This window comes from Pteronotus mesoamericanus, unplaced genomic scaffold (genome assembly GCF_021234165.1).
Source record: "Pteronotus mesoamericanus isolate MK-2021 breed Mesoamerican mustached bat unplaced genomic scaffold, CSHL_Meso_final scaffold_232, whole genome shotgun sequence".
In the NCBI taxonomy this organism is placed as follows: Eukaryota; Metazoa; Chordata; class Mammalia; order Chiroptera; family Mormoopidae; genus Pteronotus; species Pteronotus mesoamericanus.
Genome location: NW_026555311.1, coordinates 12,491,044 through 12,510,842, shown reverse-complemented (window position 1 = coordinate 12,510,842; position 19,799 = coordinate 12,491,044). Strand labels below are relative to the sequence as shown.

The 19,799-nt window shown below is 34.4% G+C and overlaps 1 protein-coding gene and 1 non-coding gene across 3 annotated transcripts in view; both read right to left on the bottom strand.

Annotated features, from left to right (window-relative positions):
- Positions 1–19,799, bottom strand: part of PPP3CA (protein phosphatase 3 catalytic subunit alpha) — a 302,760-nt gene that overhangs the window by 64,810 nt on the left and 218,151 nt on the right. For both annotated transcript variants that reach the window (XM_054591684.1, XM_054591685.1), the window contains exons 3-5: positions 9,818–9,942; positions 1,644–1,755; positions 222–367 (exon numbers count right to left, since the gene is read on the bottom strand). In XM_054591684.1, coding sequence (XP_054447659.1) covers positions 222–367; positions 1,644–1,755; positions 9,818–9,942 — 383 coding nt within the window. The remainder of the gene's footprint in view (positions 1–221; positions 368–1,643; positions 1,756–9,817; positions 9,943–19,799) is intronic.
- On the bottom strand, positions 17,442–17,548 carry LOC129085450 (U6 spliceosomal RNA). The gene has a single exon (XR_008530704.1). It is a non-coding gene; the product is annotated as a U6 spliceosomal RNA (small nuclear RNA).

Genomic DNA, 19,799 nt, shown 5'->3' with positions numbered 1-19,799 from the left:
ATGACACATGTCAAATGGTAGGATGAGGCTTTAGAGATTAAAAGTCTTCCAAGTAGAAATGTACCTTTCTTTCCAGAAAAAAATTAATACAAAAAAGAGATTCATGGCCACTTAAATCATTTTAGTTCAAAAGGATAAAGTTTGTGACAAAGATAGGGAAATCAATGCCTTCTCTTTATAACTGAAGGGAATGATTATATGTGGAAAACAACAGAACTTACTTTCCTGATATCATCTAAAGTGTTGATCTCTGGAGACAGACCACCGTGTACACACAGGAACTGCTGGTTCATCAGGGCGGCCAGGGGTAGGCAGTCAAAGGCGTCCATACAGGCGTCATAGACACGTTCTGAATACTTTATTTTACCTTTTAAAACATGATTTAAAAAAAATATTTACTCTCATGATTTCATAGTTAGACATTTCATGGAACCATTTTTTAAAAATGTTTTCATGCCATCATATTAGCATATACCACCTATACACTGCAAAGTTCCAAAACATGATTAAATAAGACTTTTTAAAGAGTTATATGTTAACATTTCAATTTACTGTGTTTTCAAAATTTTTGTTATCTTCCAGTTTTTAGTAACTTTTTATAAAGAAGGGGAGAGAACTATTGTATATTTCCTTGTTATTTATCTGCAGTTTATGTCAAAAAAATATACACAAACAAGTAGGAGACCAACAAAAAGATGGACTTAAAATTGGCTGATTTTCCTAAATAATCTTATAGAAACCAGAGGGCAAGAAATTCTGTAAAGTTGTTTCTGTATCACTATGTAGTGCTTTTTTCTTATTGACTTATATCTAATGTTTTGAAAGAAGTCACTATACTCCATTGAATATAGGAGTAAATGACAGAGACAATTTTAGGTTTCACTGGACAATTGGAAAAATTGAGAGGAGGACTTCATAAAATATGTATGAAGTATTCATTACTCCTAGCATTTATATCTAAAGGAAGAAGTCATCCTTAATTCTGTAAAATCCACTAGAAGCTATTAAATGTGCTGCATCCAAAAATAGGTGTAGGAGGTTGAATCTGCCCTCTGTTTGTTTTTCTTGAGTGAGTTGAGATTAAAGGGGAGGATTATTGTCCCAAATAGTAGCATGTTGGCTATTTCTTTTTAATATATTTATTGATTTTAGAGAGGAGTGGGGGAAGGAGAGACAGAGAAACAGACAGATACACATTGATGTGAGAGAGAAATATTGACTGGTTGCCTCCCAAATGAGCTCCCACCAGGGATAGAACTTGAAACCTAGGTAGGAATGTGCCCTAACTGAGAATTGAACCCTCAACTTTTTGGTGTACAGGACGATGCTGCAGCCAACTGAGCCACACAAAGGTGCATTCTGCTATTTCTAAAAGATAATTTGATCACTGTTTCTTAGGATAAATTTCATCGAGTATTAACTGAAAGTTTTAGATAACTTTACAGAGAATTTATAATTTAAAAAGAAATTCTAAATTATCTTAATTATCAATGCTTAGAAATAAATATGAAATGAGGTAATGTTTTTTAAAAAGGCTTTTCACTTTCAAACAATAGATCATATTGTAATGTACTCTTAACATTGGATTAAAATGATTATTTAGCACTTATCTTGTTAAAGGAAGAGGCTTAAAATATACTTACATTCTTGTTTAAATGTGAAATACTCTGTTAGATGTCTACATTCATGATTTCCACGAAGTAAAAACAGTGTTTTGGGGTAAAGAATTTTCAGGGCCCACAAATACAGCACACACTGAGAAGAAAATAAGAATATGAAAATAAATATTGTATCCTTATACTTTAGCATCCCACTGCTGACATATCAGGAAGACATCACTCAAAAGAGCTACTGTGACCAAAAGTCCCCAAAGGCCGGATTTATTAAGAAGAACACTAAAAATCAAGCAGAAAACATTACTTTGGTAAAAAGCCAAGGTTTATGTATACATAAAATATATACAGGCACTGGGGATCTATATATCACAAGAAAACCATGGACTATGCATAGTCTATTGGAAAAAGCCTGAAGGAAAATACACTAGAAAATGAAAATATGCTGATGTAAAAGTATGACAAGAAATGCGATTAGCAATTAATAAATAAAGTAAAAGACATCTCTGTATAAAGCTGATTATTGTTTTTAAAAATCAGGAACAAATGAAAAAATGGGAAAGGAAAGGCAAGACAAAATTTGGAAATAAACACTGACAAACTCACGCTGACCCGGAGAGTGGCTTCTTCACCTCCATTACCTTGTCTTTTATTTCAGTGTCAGTGGTAGATAAAGCCACAAGCTTTTTTGTTTGTTTGTTTTATATGTAAATATAATTAAACTGAAGGCCAGGGAATCTCACTGTAAATGCTGCTAATAGCTAGGGGAAACTGTTCATATATGTGCCTTAAAATGCTCACATTGAGTTACTTGGGTATTTCAGTTTGTGCAAAAGTACAGCCAACTATATGAATCAGCCAGTTTGGAGTAAAGCTGCATTGACACTGTCTTCCTGAAGAGTGCGTGGAAATAAATGGATACTCAAAATATTAACACTGATTTCATTATCCTTGACTGACATTTATTAAGAACCCACAGGGAACAGAAAACCACTCTTTGAAAACAAGTATGCTTTTTTTTTTTGTAAAAATACTCATTAAGTTTATGTTCTAAAAGTGAAGCTAAGAAGTTATAGAACCACAAAAATATTAAGACAAGTTTGATTGCGGTTACTAAGATCTGAAACCAAAAAACACACAATATTTACATTTTAATAAAGAGCTTTCCAAATACGATAAATTTGCTGAATAATGTCCAGAGGATAAAACTACTGGCAAATCATTTGTTGTGCTACCTGTGAAGAATAATCATGTCCAACAATTTACTGAGTGAAAATAACTATGACAGTAGAGCCTAAGTTTTGGAGAAAATACTAATGATCAGAAAGAGTATGTATTATTGTGCTTTTGAAAAGATACAATATCTTCAAGCAAGACACTGACTCCAACTATGTAATTGTGATTGAAGTAAACAAAAATAAGGGGCTGACATCAAATTATATATGTGCGTGTATAACTTTAATTTTCCAATTACCCTTTTCTGATTATAGTTATTAGCTAAAGTTCATGTGAAAAATGATATTACTATTTCTGAGAAGCTGACCAAGTGGCTTAGTAGAGTGATACTTGAAGCATCACGATCTGTTGATATGTGTAAAAGTTCCCTGTTATCTCAGTGGGTAGTAATGTGGCTCAATGAGTCTCTGATTACTGTGTATCAGGTTTTATGGGTACTCTTAACATGTTTTCAAAAAAGAGATTGTGTTACTCAAACTTGTCTCACATTTCAGAATATTTATAAACGATTATCAATATTAATAAGAAAACTATTTCCAATTTAAAGTTTATAAGGTTATAACTACTTTAGTACGTAAACATACTAAACATACTATATATGTATGTATGAGCATATATAAATATACATACACATTTCCAAATTAGTTTTAATTTTTTATGCCTCATTTCAAATAGAAATGATCATATTGTAAAGTCTTTAAAAATTATATTGACTATGTACTTGATGAAACTGCTATTTCTATATTAAGAGAAAGAATACATGTTTTGGCTATACTGTACTTACTTCTTAGAAAGCTTTTATTTTTTATTTTTCCTAAAGTATAATTTATAACCAATGAAGTATACATATTTTCAATGTATAATTAAATGTTCATAAATGTATACGCCCATGCAACCACTGGCCAGACCCAGTTACGTTTCACATGCAGAGGACTGACTCGTACTCCCCTTCCCCATCAATATTCTTTTGGAAATGTAGCCACAATACTGAGTATTTAGATTAGTTTTGCCAGTAACAATTTATTTTAAAGCAAAGTTATCATTTCTCCAACTAAAATCTAAAATGTAATTTTTAATCCCACTCAAATACTATTAGAGGAATCACATTCTAGGACCCACATTTTCTTTTTTGCTGTCTGTTACAGATCCTGCTTTGACATCAGCAAGTGGCTTTACTACCTCTAGTCTTAATTACTGGCCTCTTTCATAACTGAAACTTTAAGAGTGATACAGAAATAGTCTATGATATTCTATCATACTTATTTACTTTTTAAGTGATTCAATACACAGTGAGTTCCCCTTATGATTTAATGGATGTGAAGCACCTAGTAGTATAAAGAAGTTTAGGGAATATTAGCTTTTCTGTAAATCTATAAATGAGAAGGAAGACGAATACACAGAAGTAGAAAGTAAGAGAGGGAGGAGGGGAGGGGAGGAAGGGAGGGAAGAAAATACAGAGAGAGGGAGGGAGGTAAAGAAGAAAGGAAGGAAAGAAAAAAGAAAGAAGCAGTGAGAAAGAAAGAGAAAGGCAGAGAAAAAAGAAAGGCGCAATTTCCAAATTCTTGGCTCAAAATAAGAATCCTGTTTTCACATTTTATTTCCTTCTCCCCTGTGGCAAGAATAAAATATCTTCCCAAACACTGAATAAAACCACAAATGCAGCCAATATGGAAGAAGTGGCACGGTAAATGAAAGGGCAGGGCAGACTGCAGAGTGGAGGCCTGCCAGCCTTCACCCTCAACATCTGGCCGGAGCGGCCTGCCAAGCACAACACTGTCTTGCTGGCAACTATTTTGCCATCTAAAGTTCTGACATTCTAGAGAGCCAAAGATCTTAAACAAAACCATAATCTGACATTATTTTTAAAAAGGAAAGTCTCTTGTAAAAAAATTTTCACAATCAATAAGCAATGAAATACAAATCAGTTAAATAATTGGGAATTTTCACCTATGTGATATCAGATGACTGAGTAAAATTTTCACTGAATTAAATGGTTAAGGTAGAAACAGAGGCAAGTTACATTGGCCTTTCTGAACTCAAGATGTAAATTAGCTGCATTAATCACTTTTTACTGGACCTTGACTGTCTTTCCATTCTTACTCTAAATAATTGAAAGAATATTTACAATATAAAATTAGGTTGTTACTCAACAGAGGGACTGAGCATCCTCTACCTTCTTATTTATTTTCATTATAAAGACAGTCTTCTATTTAATGCATCTGCCTTCCTCTATGAAGCAACACTAAGGATGTAATTTTCTTTATTAGTTTAATTGGCAATTCATGCCTTTTAATGACTAGTATTCTTGAAAACTTGCATAGGAGACTAAAGAAGAATGTAAAGAGGAAGCAAGCGAGTGAAAAACATATATACGGCTTCAAATATACATCAATCAGCTCTTTAAAATAACCATGCTGGGGCACATTCCAGTCAAAAATGTCACCTCTTAATCATAAGACAATTAAGTGAAGGATGTGCATCGGTTGGGAAAAGATCTAAACTCCTGCAATGTCAAATGCAGCTCATCCAGGACACCATTCACTGGATCTGACAGGCATGCAGAGAAGCAGCTGTGGAATAGCAGTGCACTAAACAGATGCTCGGCTGCAGGAGACAGCCGGACAGACACTTTCTTCCTTGTGTCTGTGGCATCACTCTGCCACCTAACATTGCTTGCTGTATTGTTGGCTTGTCATTCTCAGGCAGAAGCATGCGACATTTGCTTGACCTGCTGTGGTTCATTCTAGTCTATGAGTTCTCAGCTAATAAGCACAACTTTTCTTGCTTAAATATTTGAGGACTGGGCTGAGATCTGGGCGGGGCGGGGGGGGTGTGGTGTGCGTGTGTGTGTGTGTGTCTGTCTGTCTCACATGGCGGGGGGGCACGGGTGTGTGTGTGTGTGTCTGTCTGTCTCACATGGCGGGGGGGCGGGGGGCTTGCTGTTAAGCTCAAGGCAATGCCGCGCACAATGGCTAGAAAGGGAGCCTGAGGAAGAGAATAGAAGGAAACAGCTGTCCATGCCTAGGCAGTTTTTTCCCTGCTTTCCCACAGAAACACACTCAGACATAGACCTATATGTACACATATGCTTGATCAAAGACATTAGGTAGCATAATGCAATCATCAGAAAGAGGATGGTATTTGGTGCGAGACAAATTATTACCCAAAACAAAATTACCTCTTTCATCACTACTCAAAAGCTTGCTTGTTTTATTTGGGCTAACTTTGTGGGGAATGGTTTCTGATCTTGGCAAGAAAAGATGATGGGGGTGGGGGGGCGCGGGGAGGGGTAGGGAGTGAGTCCATAAAATGAGCTCTATGTACTGCCCAGAGCACATTACCTAGTGCCTGTAAATATGACCCAGCAGAGATTGTATGAAATCTGAACCCATTCTTCAAAGCTGATTTGGTAAAAATTAAACTTAAGTGCTCTTCTTTGCTCAGAAGAGAGCCAGAGGAAAATACCTGCAGTGGTGCCCTGAATTATTCAGATAAATGAAGAACCCTTTCAAGCCTATTAGGATAGTGCAGGCTGAAAAACTGAGCTCTTGTTTTAGGATTTTTCTTAAATCAACAGTAGTCAAAGAGACTATTTTATACTGAATGCTGTGGCCTTCAGAATATATCCGTGGGAAGAACGCTGCGTATGGGTTTGCACATGTGTGAGTGACTGGGAGAGTGTATTTCCATTTCTGCATTCCTGATGTGTCCATTTTTTTGTGGTTCTTTCAGGGAAGACATGGCCAAGATATGGGGTGTAGTGGAAAGGGCACAGACTTGGAATCCCAGCACTGCCATTTGCTGTGTTCAGGATTCTCCCTGGCCTGAGTTTCTGCAAGCATGCAAGGAAGACATTTACATGTTCCTTGTAGACCTATAAGGGAAAAGTGAAATAATTTATGCCTGCAAATAGTAGCATTTACAGCATGCAAACAATGTCAGCTTGCTTCATCCACAATAAAAAGCTCCAAAGTATTCTCAGTTAGTGTATTTTAAATAAATGTCTGTTCTGTTCTAAAAATGACAATATCACTGAAAAATCCCAAAGTCCCTCAAAGGTCAAAATGCATCATTTTTTACACATCACAGTTTTGTCATTGCTGTATGCATGTGGCAAGTCCCTGGGGCTGTACTATCAGACTCTTGTGGTTTAATTAAAGGGCTCATTTTGATGATGGGGACTCTGAGATATGCATCTCAGAACTTTCAAATGTCCTATGATGCCGACATTTGATGTCACCAACTTTTGGTTTCCTTCTCTGGTCCTCTGCTTGAATTTAAAAGGTGCATATTACACAAAATAATCACAACCTTCATAATCAAATATCTAGATTAATTGTATACTAAAAAAAAATCTGCTGAGAAACAGGTTAGTGATTACTGCTTCTGAACTTCTCTACTTTGGAGAAACAGAGTTCTAAAAAAGCTCTAATTAGGAGGAGTTTAAGAAATTTTGAATGGTTCGAGGCCAGTGATTCAGAAGCCTGAATTCTTCAAGTAAAAAAGTAAAAGGTAAGTAAAGACGATTAAGATTAAAGAAATATTATCCAAAACTGGACTTGATGAGATAATGAAGTCCGTGTGTGCCATATGTTACTCATGCACCATGTGATTTAGTACTTCCTTACTAAAATAAGTAAGAAATAGTGTTATTGGCTTTGATTAGGGAAAAAGATAACAAGTTAGTTGTTAAAAATCATAAATATTATGATATTAAGAAAATTTCTACCATCACATCCATAATTTGGCTGATAAAAATCATCACTCCCAGCAGGATAGTCTTGGGCATCCCTTGCTTAGAAACTGAGCTTCAAGAGAAGGAGAACACCTATTTCATTCCTCCTCCCGACCCTTCAAAGGAGCATATTAAATGTTAAATAAATAAGACGAAGTTTGGAGTTACTAAAATAATTTTTAAAATATCCAGACAATCCTAATTTAAGGGAAGGAGCAGAAACTCGTTACCTCCCATTGCTGTTTTCTGCCTCCACAGTCTTTCTCAAGTCTGGCTACACAGTGAAACCACCTATGGTCATATCGACAAATCTGGCCCAAGTAGTGCCACTTCTGGGAAACGTCCTTTAATGAGAGGATATGCCCTCTTTCCCCTCTACCTGGACGGAATGTGGGGACATGGTGGCTGAAGCTGGGGTAGCAGTGGGGGGTCGTGAGGCTGTCTCTGGGATGAGGCCATGCACACCCGAGCAAGGGGGCAGAAAGGCTGGGCCCTGGCACTGAGCTTGTCACACTGACCCGTCTGCAGGTTTTTACTGGGGAGAGAAATAAATTTCTATCTCGCTCAAACCATCATTGTGTAGGCTTCTTTTTTCTTTCTTCTTACTCTTGGCAAATATTAGCCCTGATGTGACATGAAAGTCTTACAAATGTGTACCAAATCACGCTTCCCTGCCAAGTTTATCAAGTTAGTCCATGAATGAGGCTTATGAAATTTACTAAGTTCTTCTTTGACTTTTCTCAATTTCCTTCCTACCTAAATCATACTTGTTCTTTGACTCAGTTTGACCCAGCCATGGGTAAACTTGCAGCAATCTCCCACTTTTCTGCATTCCAATGGCAGTTATTTTCTGTACCTCCTTTATTACAAACTTTTCATAATCAGGTCAAATAATAATTGAATCCGAGATGATCACCTATTCTAGGCTTTTGATTCTATAGAGCTTTTTAGAGTTATATTTTCCTACCCAGATTTAGTTTTCTCGAGAGTAAGGATATATATTTCTTCAAATTCTCCACAGTCCCAGTCACAATGCATATGCATTTTTGTGCTTGATAATTAATAACATGTTTACCAAATGGATGAAATTCCAAAAATGTACTTTTTCCTTTTGGATTTATACCAACACCACCCGTTCTTCCCACATTTTCATGAATAAATATGTGACCTTTCAGTGAAGAAAGAATTAATCTATTGGGGGAAATATATACATGTAGTCAATGAGATGAGGTAAATTGAATAACCAAAAAATAAAGTCAGTATGATAGTTTTAAAAACAAAAGCTGTTTAAGAGTGACATGATTTTCAATTATTAAATATTCCTATAGTAAATAAATTATGATGAAAATTTAAAAACCGAGAATCTCTCTTATATGACTATTATAAATACCTGATACTGATGTTAGACTTATGTAAATTTGAATTCTATTTTTAAGTAAGAAAAATCGTTTGTCTGTTTAATGCTTTTTTTCAGAGAATAATTATGTCAGCTACTATAACATAAACTGTTTCTTTAAAATTTATTTCTGGTTCAGCCATTTTTTAAAATAAATTTTAATGAATGCTTTTTATGTATGATACCACATCAAGCACCAGCAAGAACAAACACCTGAATAAAACAACACTTGCTTTTATTTTGAATGTAATTTCTACTTACCTGAGGCAGATGGGAGGCCGAGGAAGAATCTCTATTCAAAGGTTATCTGCTTTGTTTCAGTTAATGAGTTTAATAAATTACCCTAGTTAGATGACAGACGTCAACGACAAAACACAGCACTTGTAAGTGTACTCACACATATTTACACACACAAATGCAGACACCGAGAAACACTTGTACTTGACTATCAATTTACAAAAATAGCTTATTTTGTCATAATTACAGGCATATCCATGCAAGCACATTCCTGCATATTTAAGCAACTTTAAATTAGTTCTCGCAACAGGGAACAGAATTATGTAATATGAATATGACGTAATTTTTGCAAAGCTGCAAATACATAAAAGGTACAAAAGACAAAATCTTTTAGCCATTTTCTTGGCATCTCTACATATTAAAAAAGCATATGTGAACCAACTGAAAATAGGATATGTAATATCTCAAGAATTAAGTGTAATTAAAGTTCATTGTTACAGACTAGGGATTTCCTTAAGGCAATGATATTTACCAGTTTTATTTTACTAAGATCCTGCTGACCCATTACTGAACAGCTAAAAAGAAATGATGTGGACTTACTTCGATACTGAAGTACCCTCTGTCAACATAGTCCCCTAAGAAGAGGTAGCGAGTGTTGGCAGGAGATCCCCCCACTTCAAAGAGCTTCATCAAGTCAAAGAATTGTCCATGGATGTCCCCGCAAACTGAAAGAGACACAGAAATTCATTTTATGGTCACATTATTTTAAGACTTGCATTAGATAATAAAATTACAAAATTTTAGAGCCATAAGAAACTCAGAGGTCATCTTAGCCAAAACATTATCTTGCAAAACAGGAAGATAAGACAGAGGTTCCAAAGTTACTTAGCGACAGATCTGGCTCTAGCGTCCAGATCTACTAATTCACAGATTAACTGGAAAAATAAAGATAATAACAATAATGGCCATTATTATTATGCATTTAGCACTTCTGCATCAGACACGGTGTTAAGAAATTTATACACATTTACTAATTTAATACTAACAATGTTGCACAATAGACATTTCCTTTTGCAGTTAAGAGATCAGGCAAAGAACAGTTCAGAAATTTGACATAATCTACATGCAAATAAAGTATGAGTCAAACTACTACATGTTACTACCTCCTGAAGAAAAAAGAACCATTGATATGTACCACGAAAACTGTAGTTCATTGAATCTAAAATGTCATCAATTATAAAATACATCATTATACAGGGGTGGGCAAAAGCAGGTTTACAATTGTTTGTATGGAAAATAATAGATGCAATAATAAATAATAACACAAGAATAAACTCTATTTCACATACTTGCAACTATAAACCTAGTTTTGCGACTGCTATACTATGTACCACTGAGAAAGAAAAAAATTCAATTAAATTTAAATTGTAAAGAAAAACTTTTTATAAGATGAATTTCAACATTAGATGTTAAAAATGAAAAAAATAAATCATGAAATGGGAAAAAATCCTGTAAAATATAAATAATCACTAGGGATTTTTATTTCTTAACTTTCCTACCTTCTCTTTTAAACCAAAATTCTTGAAAGAGCTGCAGTCTCTTTTCAAAACCACTTATTTAGTACTTATTATTTAATTTAACTACTTTCAAAGCCCTAAAAAATATTATCTCTGTTATACAGGTAAGAAAACAGTGTTGCTACGAGAGGACAGGCAAGGTCACTGTTAAACATGGATGATCCAGGGTTTAAGTTCAGATTTGCCTAATTCGAAGCTTTTGCTGTCCAACACCATTATAATATTTTTGATATTTTATGTTTTATATATGCATAGGTACTTAACATTTTAGAATAGTTTTGTGATTAAATGATGACTATGATGTGGCTGTTTGTTGAACACTAAAAGGTTCACAAAATGAATGTACCAGTGAATAGTTAAGTACCTTACCTTAAGGAGCTACTGAGAATTAAAAGTGTTAATAGTGTAACAGGCTTAGAAGAGTTCCTGAAACCTATGGGTTGGCCAAAAAGTCCATCTGTTTTTTTCCCATAAGATGGCTCCACTAGGGCTTAGCTGTCTTTAGCTTCGAGCACTCCTTCTTGCTGCTACATGATGTTGACTGGACTCTGACTCTCGCTGCCCTATGAGTGAGTGATGTCCACAATGTCCTGTCCTCAGCAGCTCTGCTCAGCTCCTATAGGTTCATGCCTATGGCTTCTTTTATGGAGTCAATCCATGTCATATTTGGTTTCCTGTTACTCCCACTGCCTTCTTTGAATGTTTTTCCTAACATTACTGTCTTTTCCAAAGAATCTTGCCTTTTCATGATGTCCCAAAGGAGGACAGCTTCAGTTCTGCCACTTTTACCTCCAGTGCTGTTTCAGGCTTAATCTGCTCTGCTTTGTTTATGTTCCTGGTGGGTGGTCCAGGGTATCCATAGAGCTCTCCTCTAACACCGTATTTCAAATGAGTCCATTTTTTCCTATCAGCCTTCTTCACTTGCCAACTCTTGCATCCTTCCATAGTATTGAATAACTGGGAATGTGAGAATGTGGATGAACTTAGCCTTGGTCTCTAATGACACACCTTTGCTCTTGGCGCTCCTTCCCAATTATCCCATTGTTGTGCTTCCAAGCTGTAGCCTTCTCTTGGTTTATTGGCTACAGTCTGCATATGAATTAATGACTGAACCGACCGAAGCAAAATCTTTAACAATTTAAATATCTTCTTCATTCTCTAAGGTAAACTTGTATCTCCTTTAGTCACACTTTTTGCCTTCTAGGTGTTCAAATGCAGTCCTGGTTTGAAACATTCTTCTTTCACTTTGATCGGAAGTCATTTCAAATCAGTGCTGCTTCCTGCCCATAAGACGGTGTCATCTGCGTATCTTAAGTTACTGCTATTTCTTCCTCCAATTTTTACTCCTACGTTCCCCGAGCCTGGCCCAATTTTTCATATGATATGTTCTGCATACAGATTAAACAAGCAAGGAGATAAAATGCACCCTTGTTTGACACCTTTGCCCACAGGAAACCACTCTTTCTCTCCATATTCTGTCCTGACAGGGGCTCCCTGTCCACAGTACAGGACTAATTCATAACCACTAATATAAAACCACAATACAGCACCATCACTGAAGTCTACCAGCACTCCCAGTTTCTATGAAAAGAGCCCTCCATTTAACTGAACATTCTAAAAAATATTATCTTATGTCTTTAATAGATTATTAACAGAGATGTATATATTTCTATCAGCAATGGGTAAAGTTAAAGCACTTAATGAAATTGGAACATCAAAGATAATGAAACAAAACAGGGTGTCACTCCCCCCCCCCGCCCCGGAAACATTGGTACCCCTATCCATTAGCAACCTAATGTGCCACGACAGGATGGTTATTTTCCCCATGAGAAGCAGTCCTCCATTTGTTTTTATATTGGACAAGTGAGAAGTAGGTATACATTGAGCAGTTGAAACTATTTGGTGTGAAGGTGGCTTATCTCCTTCTTGTTTCTTTTTCCCCCCTGTGAAGTGAATGGGTTGGTTTTGAATGCAGCTACTCTAACATCGTCATGACAACTAAATGGAGTTAAGAGTGACCAACATCCTGAGATGCTTACGAATTCATACATTTCTCTCTCTTACTATCAGGAAATACACAAATTATGCCTAAACAGTCAACTACTAAGTAGTACTTAAGCAAACAATTCCTTTTGAATAACTGCCTTTTAATACTGCTTCCCTTTCCTGATGACTCTAGCCCACATTGAATAAAACGTTTTTGAAAATGATTCTCACACACAAGTAGTGTCAACAACTTTTTAAAAAATATTTTATTTCTTTATTTTCACAGAGAGGGAAGGGAGGGAGGGAGATGGACAGAGAGAAATATCCATGTTTGGTTGCCTCTCATGCGTCCCCTACCAGTGACCTGGCCAGCAACCCTGGCATGTGCCCTGACTGGGAATAGAACTGGTGACCCTTCGGTTTGCAAGCCGGCGTTCAATCCACTTGAGCCACACCAGCCAGGGCACAACAACTTTTGATCTATGTCTTTTGAATGAGAATACAGAATATTGAAGTAGAAAACTGAAAAAACATACAAAAAGGATTTGTCTTTATTTCTTAGGGAAGGGGATATAGTCTTTAATATCACTGCTGGAGGGCTGGTGATTTGGTTTAGAAATCAGTCTAAGGGGGTTCAAGTGTGTCTGTGTCTGTGTGTAAAGCCGCCCATCACAAAGGAGGGATTATTTGGAGATTAGTGGTCAGCACAGCAATTAGGGAGTCATTAAACAACTTTAAGACTTTATTCACTGTAGATTACAGCAAAGTCTGCTAAAGAGAAACATCAATAAACAGTTGGGTCAGTAACAAGGGGCTCTTTGTAGTGAGCTGAGTAAGGCCTTGTGATCTACAGACTGGACAATGAATCAGTCACAGAGCAAGTCTAACAGTCCCTAAAACCAGCACAGTACTAAGTAGAAAAGATAATGGCCAGCATGTTGAGGACAAACAGGCCCTTCAGAAAATAATCTCAGGCAGCGGAAGGAGGAAGTTGGAAAGATAACCACAACCAGGACCAAGTCTTTGCCTTACATTTCCTCACTAGAGAAATCCCAGTAACTCTCCATTGAAAGGGATTTAGTGTTCCAAACAACCACCATGCATATATTATATGAGTAATTAGGTATGCAAGTCCACATTAATTTAACGAAGCTGCAAGTAAGTGTATCTATAACAATTATTTTTTCAAAGAATTCCATTATTTCATAGTTCACATTGAGAATTAAATTGCTACATTGGAAATATAAACACTAGACAGTACTGTACATACTAGGATGAAATCCTAGTATAATTGCTATACAATTGATAATTTTTAAAGCACCCACAAAACTGTCATCTTTAGTAGGAGACATTTTAAACATGTAATATAAAATATATACTTTCATATAAAACTACGTAAGATAGATTTTAATTAATGCTTACATTTATACATTGGCCCTGTTTACTTGCCTATAAAAAAGGAAATACAGCAAAAAACATAATTGGATCAGTTTCTTCCTAAGCAAAAATTTTATGTCATAGAATTCCAGGTTAAAGAAAACTTACACAAATTAGAATGCCTAGGGACAGATGAGTAGTTGTTAAAAACAAACAAACAATGAACTGTAGGTGAAAACTACATTTTTAATGGACCAGCATTTCAAATTTGTACCAATATTATGATTTAGAAGTCAAGTGCTTTTAAATTTTCTTGCCTCATTATTTATTTTTCTATAAAGAACTTTTCGTCCCTCCAAAATACCGGCTTTTATTATCTTGGAAGACTTGCATGAAATAGAGTAACTGCTACAAGTTTTTCCAGTTCTTACTAAACTAACAGATTGTAATTTTTCTTTTAGAAAAGATGTTACTGAATCGCCAAGCAATTTCGCCATTAAGAGTTCCACTCTACTTTCAGCTTTATTTACTTCAACCCAATATTTTTCCACAACAGCCACATTTTCCCAAGACAATAAAATTTCTAATGTTAAGGAACTATCATTATGTCTAATTCTCAGCATGAGGGGATTACCTGTTCAACTTATTTTGAATTCTTTATCTGTTACAATTTTTTCTTTTCCCAAATCTGCAATTTTGCAGAGAAAGATCTTGCATTTAGAGGTTTTGTTAGAGGTTAAACACAGTGGGTATCACAAGTACATATCTGTTTCCCCGCTGGTGATAATCCAGGATTATGTAACCTTTAGTGGGTGATAAATTCAAGTACAAACCAGCCAGAACAAACACGTGCAGGTTATTAGCAGATGTGTAAATGCTTGCAGTCAGGCAATTACTGAGATAAAAGTGAGTTAGTTTATTACAGCATTCACTTATCTCGAAAAATCTTCATCAACTGTAAAGTAAGCTAACCAAGAAAAAAATAACAGGAGTGTAATTCACTAAAGAGGTACACTTCAAAATAATTAATATTCTCCCATAGTTAATATTATTTTTCAAATGTTAAAAATGTGTTTAGTACTTTGTAAAACACAAAATACAAATTCTAAACCAGGGAACTGTAGTTTGACAGTACCAAACAATAACAAAAAGTCTCTAAATCAGATAAAAAATTTGCTAACCACAAATTTCAAGGATTTTAATAGGGAAAAAAAAAAGCTATGAAATTAAATACAAAACAGTAATAGCATCAGTGCAGATTAATAGCCATAATTTCAAACATTTGTTTACATTTATAATGCTGTTTTACAAAGACAAACTATCTGTCAGCCAGTGTTAATGAGAAAAGTAACAGGACAACTGAAAAAACAATGGACTATATTGTAGGTTACAATAATCACACCAACCAAGTACTAAATATTTCATGAATCCCCTAAGTCTCAGTTTATAATTATAATCAGATAGAAAGAAACTAGATTAGTCTGTGTGTTTAAACTATTTTATAGGATCAAGCATATACAACACCATGGTATATCCAGTGTATTCCAATCAAGAGAAAAATAAGTTACTGAAACTTTAATTTTTATTTATCCTAAAGAGGAATGTTCTCACTGTTGAAATTATTTTTTGAAGTTTATTTTTTCCTTTGTGGGTTGAATGCTTTACAAGACTTTGCTTACTAGAAGAACTTAATTACTGAATTAGAGTGCATTCTTTTTCCATCTCTTATCACTGTTTTTCCATTTCAGCAACAATCCAGATTTTAAGAAAGTACATATCTATTAAGAATTCATAGCATCATGGAATTATTTACGTCACGAGTTTGGCTGTGGCATTAATAATAAGTATGTATTAATATAATACGGTGATATTAATTAAATTTAGTCATCACTCTGTTTGTGTGTCCAAGTTTGGTCAGTCCTGGAAACCAACAGTTATTTGATATGTGGATTTATTCACATTATGTAGTTCACTAAACTCTTGACTGTCATCGCCAGTCAATTAAGAGTATTGGATAAACACTATGAGTTGATTTAATTTCAGCCAAATGTAAATAAATTTGAAAACTTGTGTGCTATATATATTTATTTGTAAATGAACTCTTCTCTTTACTTTTTGAAATACTGATCCTAGGTTTCAGATCCCCATGAACTCCCTTCAGGACTCTGAAAGATGGATTCTCATTACTGTAACCAGATCTGGGGGTTACAGTTCTGTGCCTTAAGGTTTCCATCTTGGGCCTTCCAACCCTGTATTTTGGGATTAAAAAAAAAATGTTTGGTAGCTGCGGCTTTCCACCCCCCACCATGTGTTATTCCTTCCTTGGGGAGAGGCAGCATAGTGTGATGGTTAAGAACACAATCTATGTACCAAGACCTCGTGATTTTATATTTGCTGTTTGTTAGTTTGTATGTGTGTTCCTCCTGATTTAATTAACTTAATCCATAAGCTCTGGCCTCTTAGTTAATCATTATTTTATTCATTCTCCCTCAAACAGCTTTATTATCTATGGAATCCATGGATCATTCTGATTTGCTTTACCCAATCTCTTCCTTTACATGGGCACACTTTATTCTTTTTTTACTACATTTCTTTACACTTTTATCATGTTGCCACTTGTGTAACTAGGACAAGATACTTCATCTTTGTAGGAGATCACAGATGCCTCATCTATAAGGGGCTTCGTAATAAACCTGCTTTTAGTAAGTTTTTGTTAACTAAATGAAATAACATAAGGAAGAAAAAACCTTAACATGCTTGTGGCACAAGGATTATACTGACACAATATGTAGTAGAAGATGTGGAAGCTATTCCAGAGGATGCCTACCCAAAAAACCTCTCAAACGCTTTGCCAGATTTATGATCCAAGTACCTGTACTCAATAGCATCATAAATAAAACATATAAAGAGTTGCTGTATTTTTTCTACTTTTTATTCAAATGCTATCTTATGTTGAAAGTTGTTAAGGTTAAAATCAAATAAACTAGGTCTCATGCTTCACAAGTTTAATTTTCTAAGACTGAAAATATCTCCAAATAACTTTAGTGACATTACCAAACTTTCAGTGGGTAGCAACACCATGCCGAATTTCCAGGTAGTCTCATTTTCTTTCTTTTTTTTTTTAATAAATCATTTTTTATTGTTATTCTATTAAAGTTGTCCTTGCAGCAAAGCTCATTTACAAGACCACTCTATTCCATGGCTGTGTGATGGTTTAAAGCTGAAAGCGACATAGTAAATAGAAGAAATATAAGGTATTTCACCAAATGGATTTTTTTTTCCTAAAAAATACGAAATGCTTCATGGATTTTCGTGTCATGCTTATGCAGGGGCTGTGCTAATCTTCTCTGTATTGTTCCAATTTTAGTATATGGGCTGCTGAAGTGAGCACCAAATGGGTTTTTTAAAGAGCCAGCTCTTACTAGAATTCTGGGAAACTTGGTTAAGAAAAATCTTCTAAGTAGGAAAAAAAAGTGAGTCATCTTTTATTCCTGTCATGACACTCCTACAATTTTAACAATTGAAAATATTATGTTATTTTTAATATTTTTTAAACTCAAGGAAAGCAAGTTAATGATATTTAATTCTAGAGTCCATATAGTCATCATTAATTTGGCAATTATAGGCAGTGAGGATATTAGAAGAAAGGGTTTTTATCCATCACTGACTTTCAAGTAGTCAGCTATAGTTATGCCTACTAGTAAGTGTACTAAGCTAATAATAACAATAACAAAACAATGCTTAAATGACTTAATAAAAAGAGAGATTAAATGAATTAAGTAACTTTAATTCCCTCAGTAAAAATATATAAGCTTATTTGTTATATGAGGCATATGTGGAAATGGATGTTTTAATTCCTAATTGAGCAATTATTAAAAAATATATGAACAACTCAGACATGTTAGAACACATTCATTTAAAACTCAGTTAAGTGAAAGTATTTTCTGGACTATAACTCTAAAAAAGGCAATAGGCTATTTTTAAATTCTGCCTAGTTTTCTTTAACCTATCATTTCCTTATCAATCTTTCATTAGGAAGATATTTCAGAATTATTTATTCATTTATATATCTGAAAAAAATTTGCTAAATGTGCTGTATTAAAAGGATGAATAAATAACATCAGGCTGATAATTTTTCACTTATGTTTAATTATATTGCGACAATAAAGAAACAGAATGCATGAAACTTAGTCTCAAGAATTTTACAGAATAGTTGAGAAGAAATACATACACAAAATGGTATTAAAAAATTATTGGCCTCCTGGCATCAGAATATGACCCTCTCCATTCTGAAACTTTCGAGTACCAGTCAAGAAACATGGGTTTAAGACTTATGTCTCCCATAAATATTTTCTATGGGCAGATCATTTCATTGCCTGTTTACCATCTGCCAAATTTCTTAACAGAAGCAGGAGGATATATTATTTTCTAAGAATATATGTCAAATTATAAATACTTCTCATTTACTTCAGTAATGTTTTATTTTGAAATTTTAAATTATATTAAGGTATGAGATTGTTTTGCTTATCCAAAGGGAGTATCAATTTAAAACTTTGAAAACTTGTAATAAGTTATCTCAAATTTCCATTTCAGAGCTAATATTTAGTCGAAAACTTCTTGAATGCAGATAAATGTATTTCATAGTGAAACAAACCATCAATTTTATTTTTTTCTGTGAGTACAACTAGGAATCACAATTACCTAACTGATTTAAATCACAGCATCCATAAAGTATTTATATATTTTGCACATTTACATACGTACTTGCCTCTAAAAATGCATCATCATGTCATAAGTTTGTTTCTTCAGCATTTGACAAATATCTAATGAATTGTGCAAAGATCTTGTTTTCCTAACATGTTACATATGACATACATAAAGTAAGTGATCACGGCAAATTAATGCAGGTGTTTAGAAAACAGAAAATAGTTGCAAATCATCATAACTTGTGATTTGTTAGTAATCATAATTTCAAAATTAGGTTAATTATCATCAATTAAAAATGATGGATGTTTGTTATGTATTTGAATTGCTAAAAACACCAATCAGGATGGTCAATCAACTCTTTTCCTTCCCCTTGACAAAATACAAAAAATTAAAAAGCATGTTCATGATGTGTTTGGTGAGTTACTAAACTGAGTTTTATTAGGGAAAAGTTTGTTTTATAAAATCACATAATTTCCAGTTACATTTCTTTATAGATCTATTTCATTAAATTTCCAGAACTCTTTCTACCTTCTGTATTTCTTTTTTAATGTATTCTAAGTAAAAATTTTGATGTTCTTAAAACATATAAAGCTACCTTTTAGAATATGAGATCTATTATTAATAATGTCACAAATTGAATTATATTTTACTAAAGAACATTTGAACTGTACTGTGATGATTTGATACTTTATATGGAGAACTCACATGTTAGAGAGTACAAATTGTGACTAATCCTATAAAATAGACAACTTCATAAACTAGGATGTTTTATTCAGTCTTAATTAGCAAGTATTTATTAAGTTCCTCCTATACGATAGGTGTTCTAGAATTAAAAACTGGTCATTCTTGAAAACTGGTGGAAAGACAAGATTATATCATTATGAAATAATTAAAGACTAATATGTAATTTTATAGTAAAGGAATATAAAAACAAT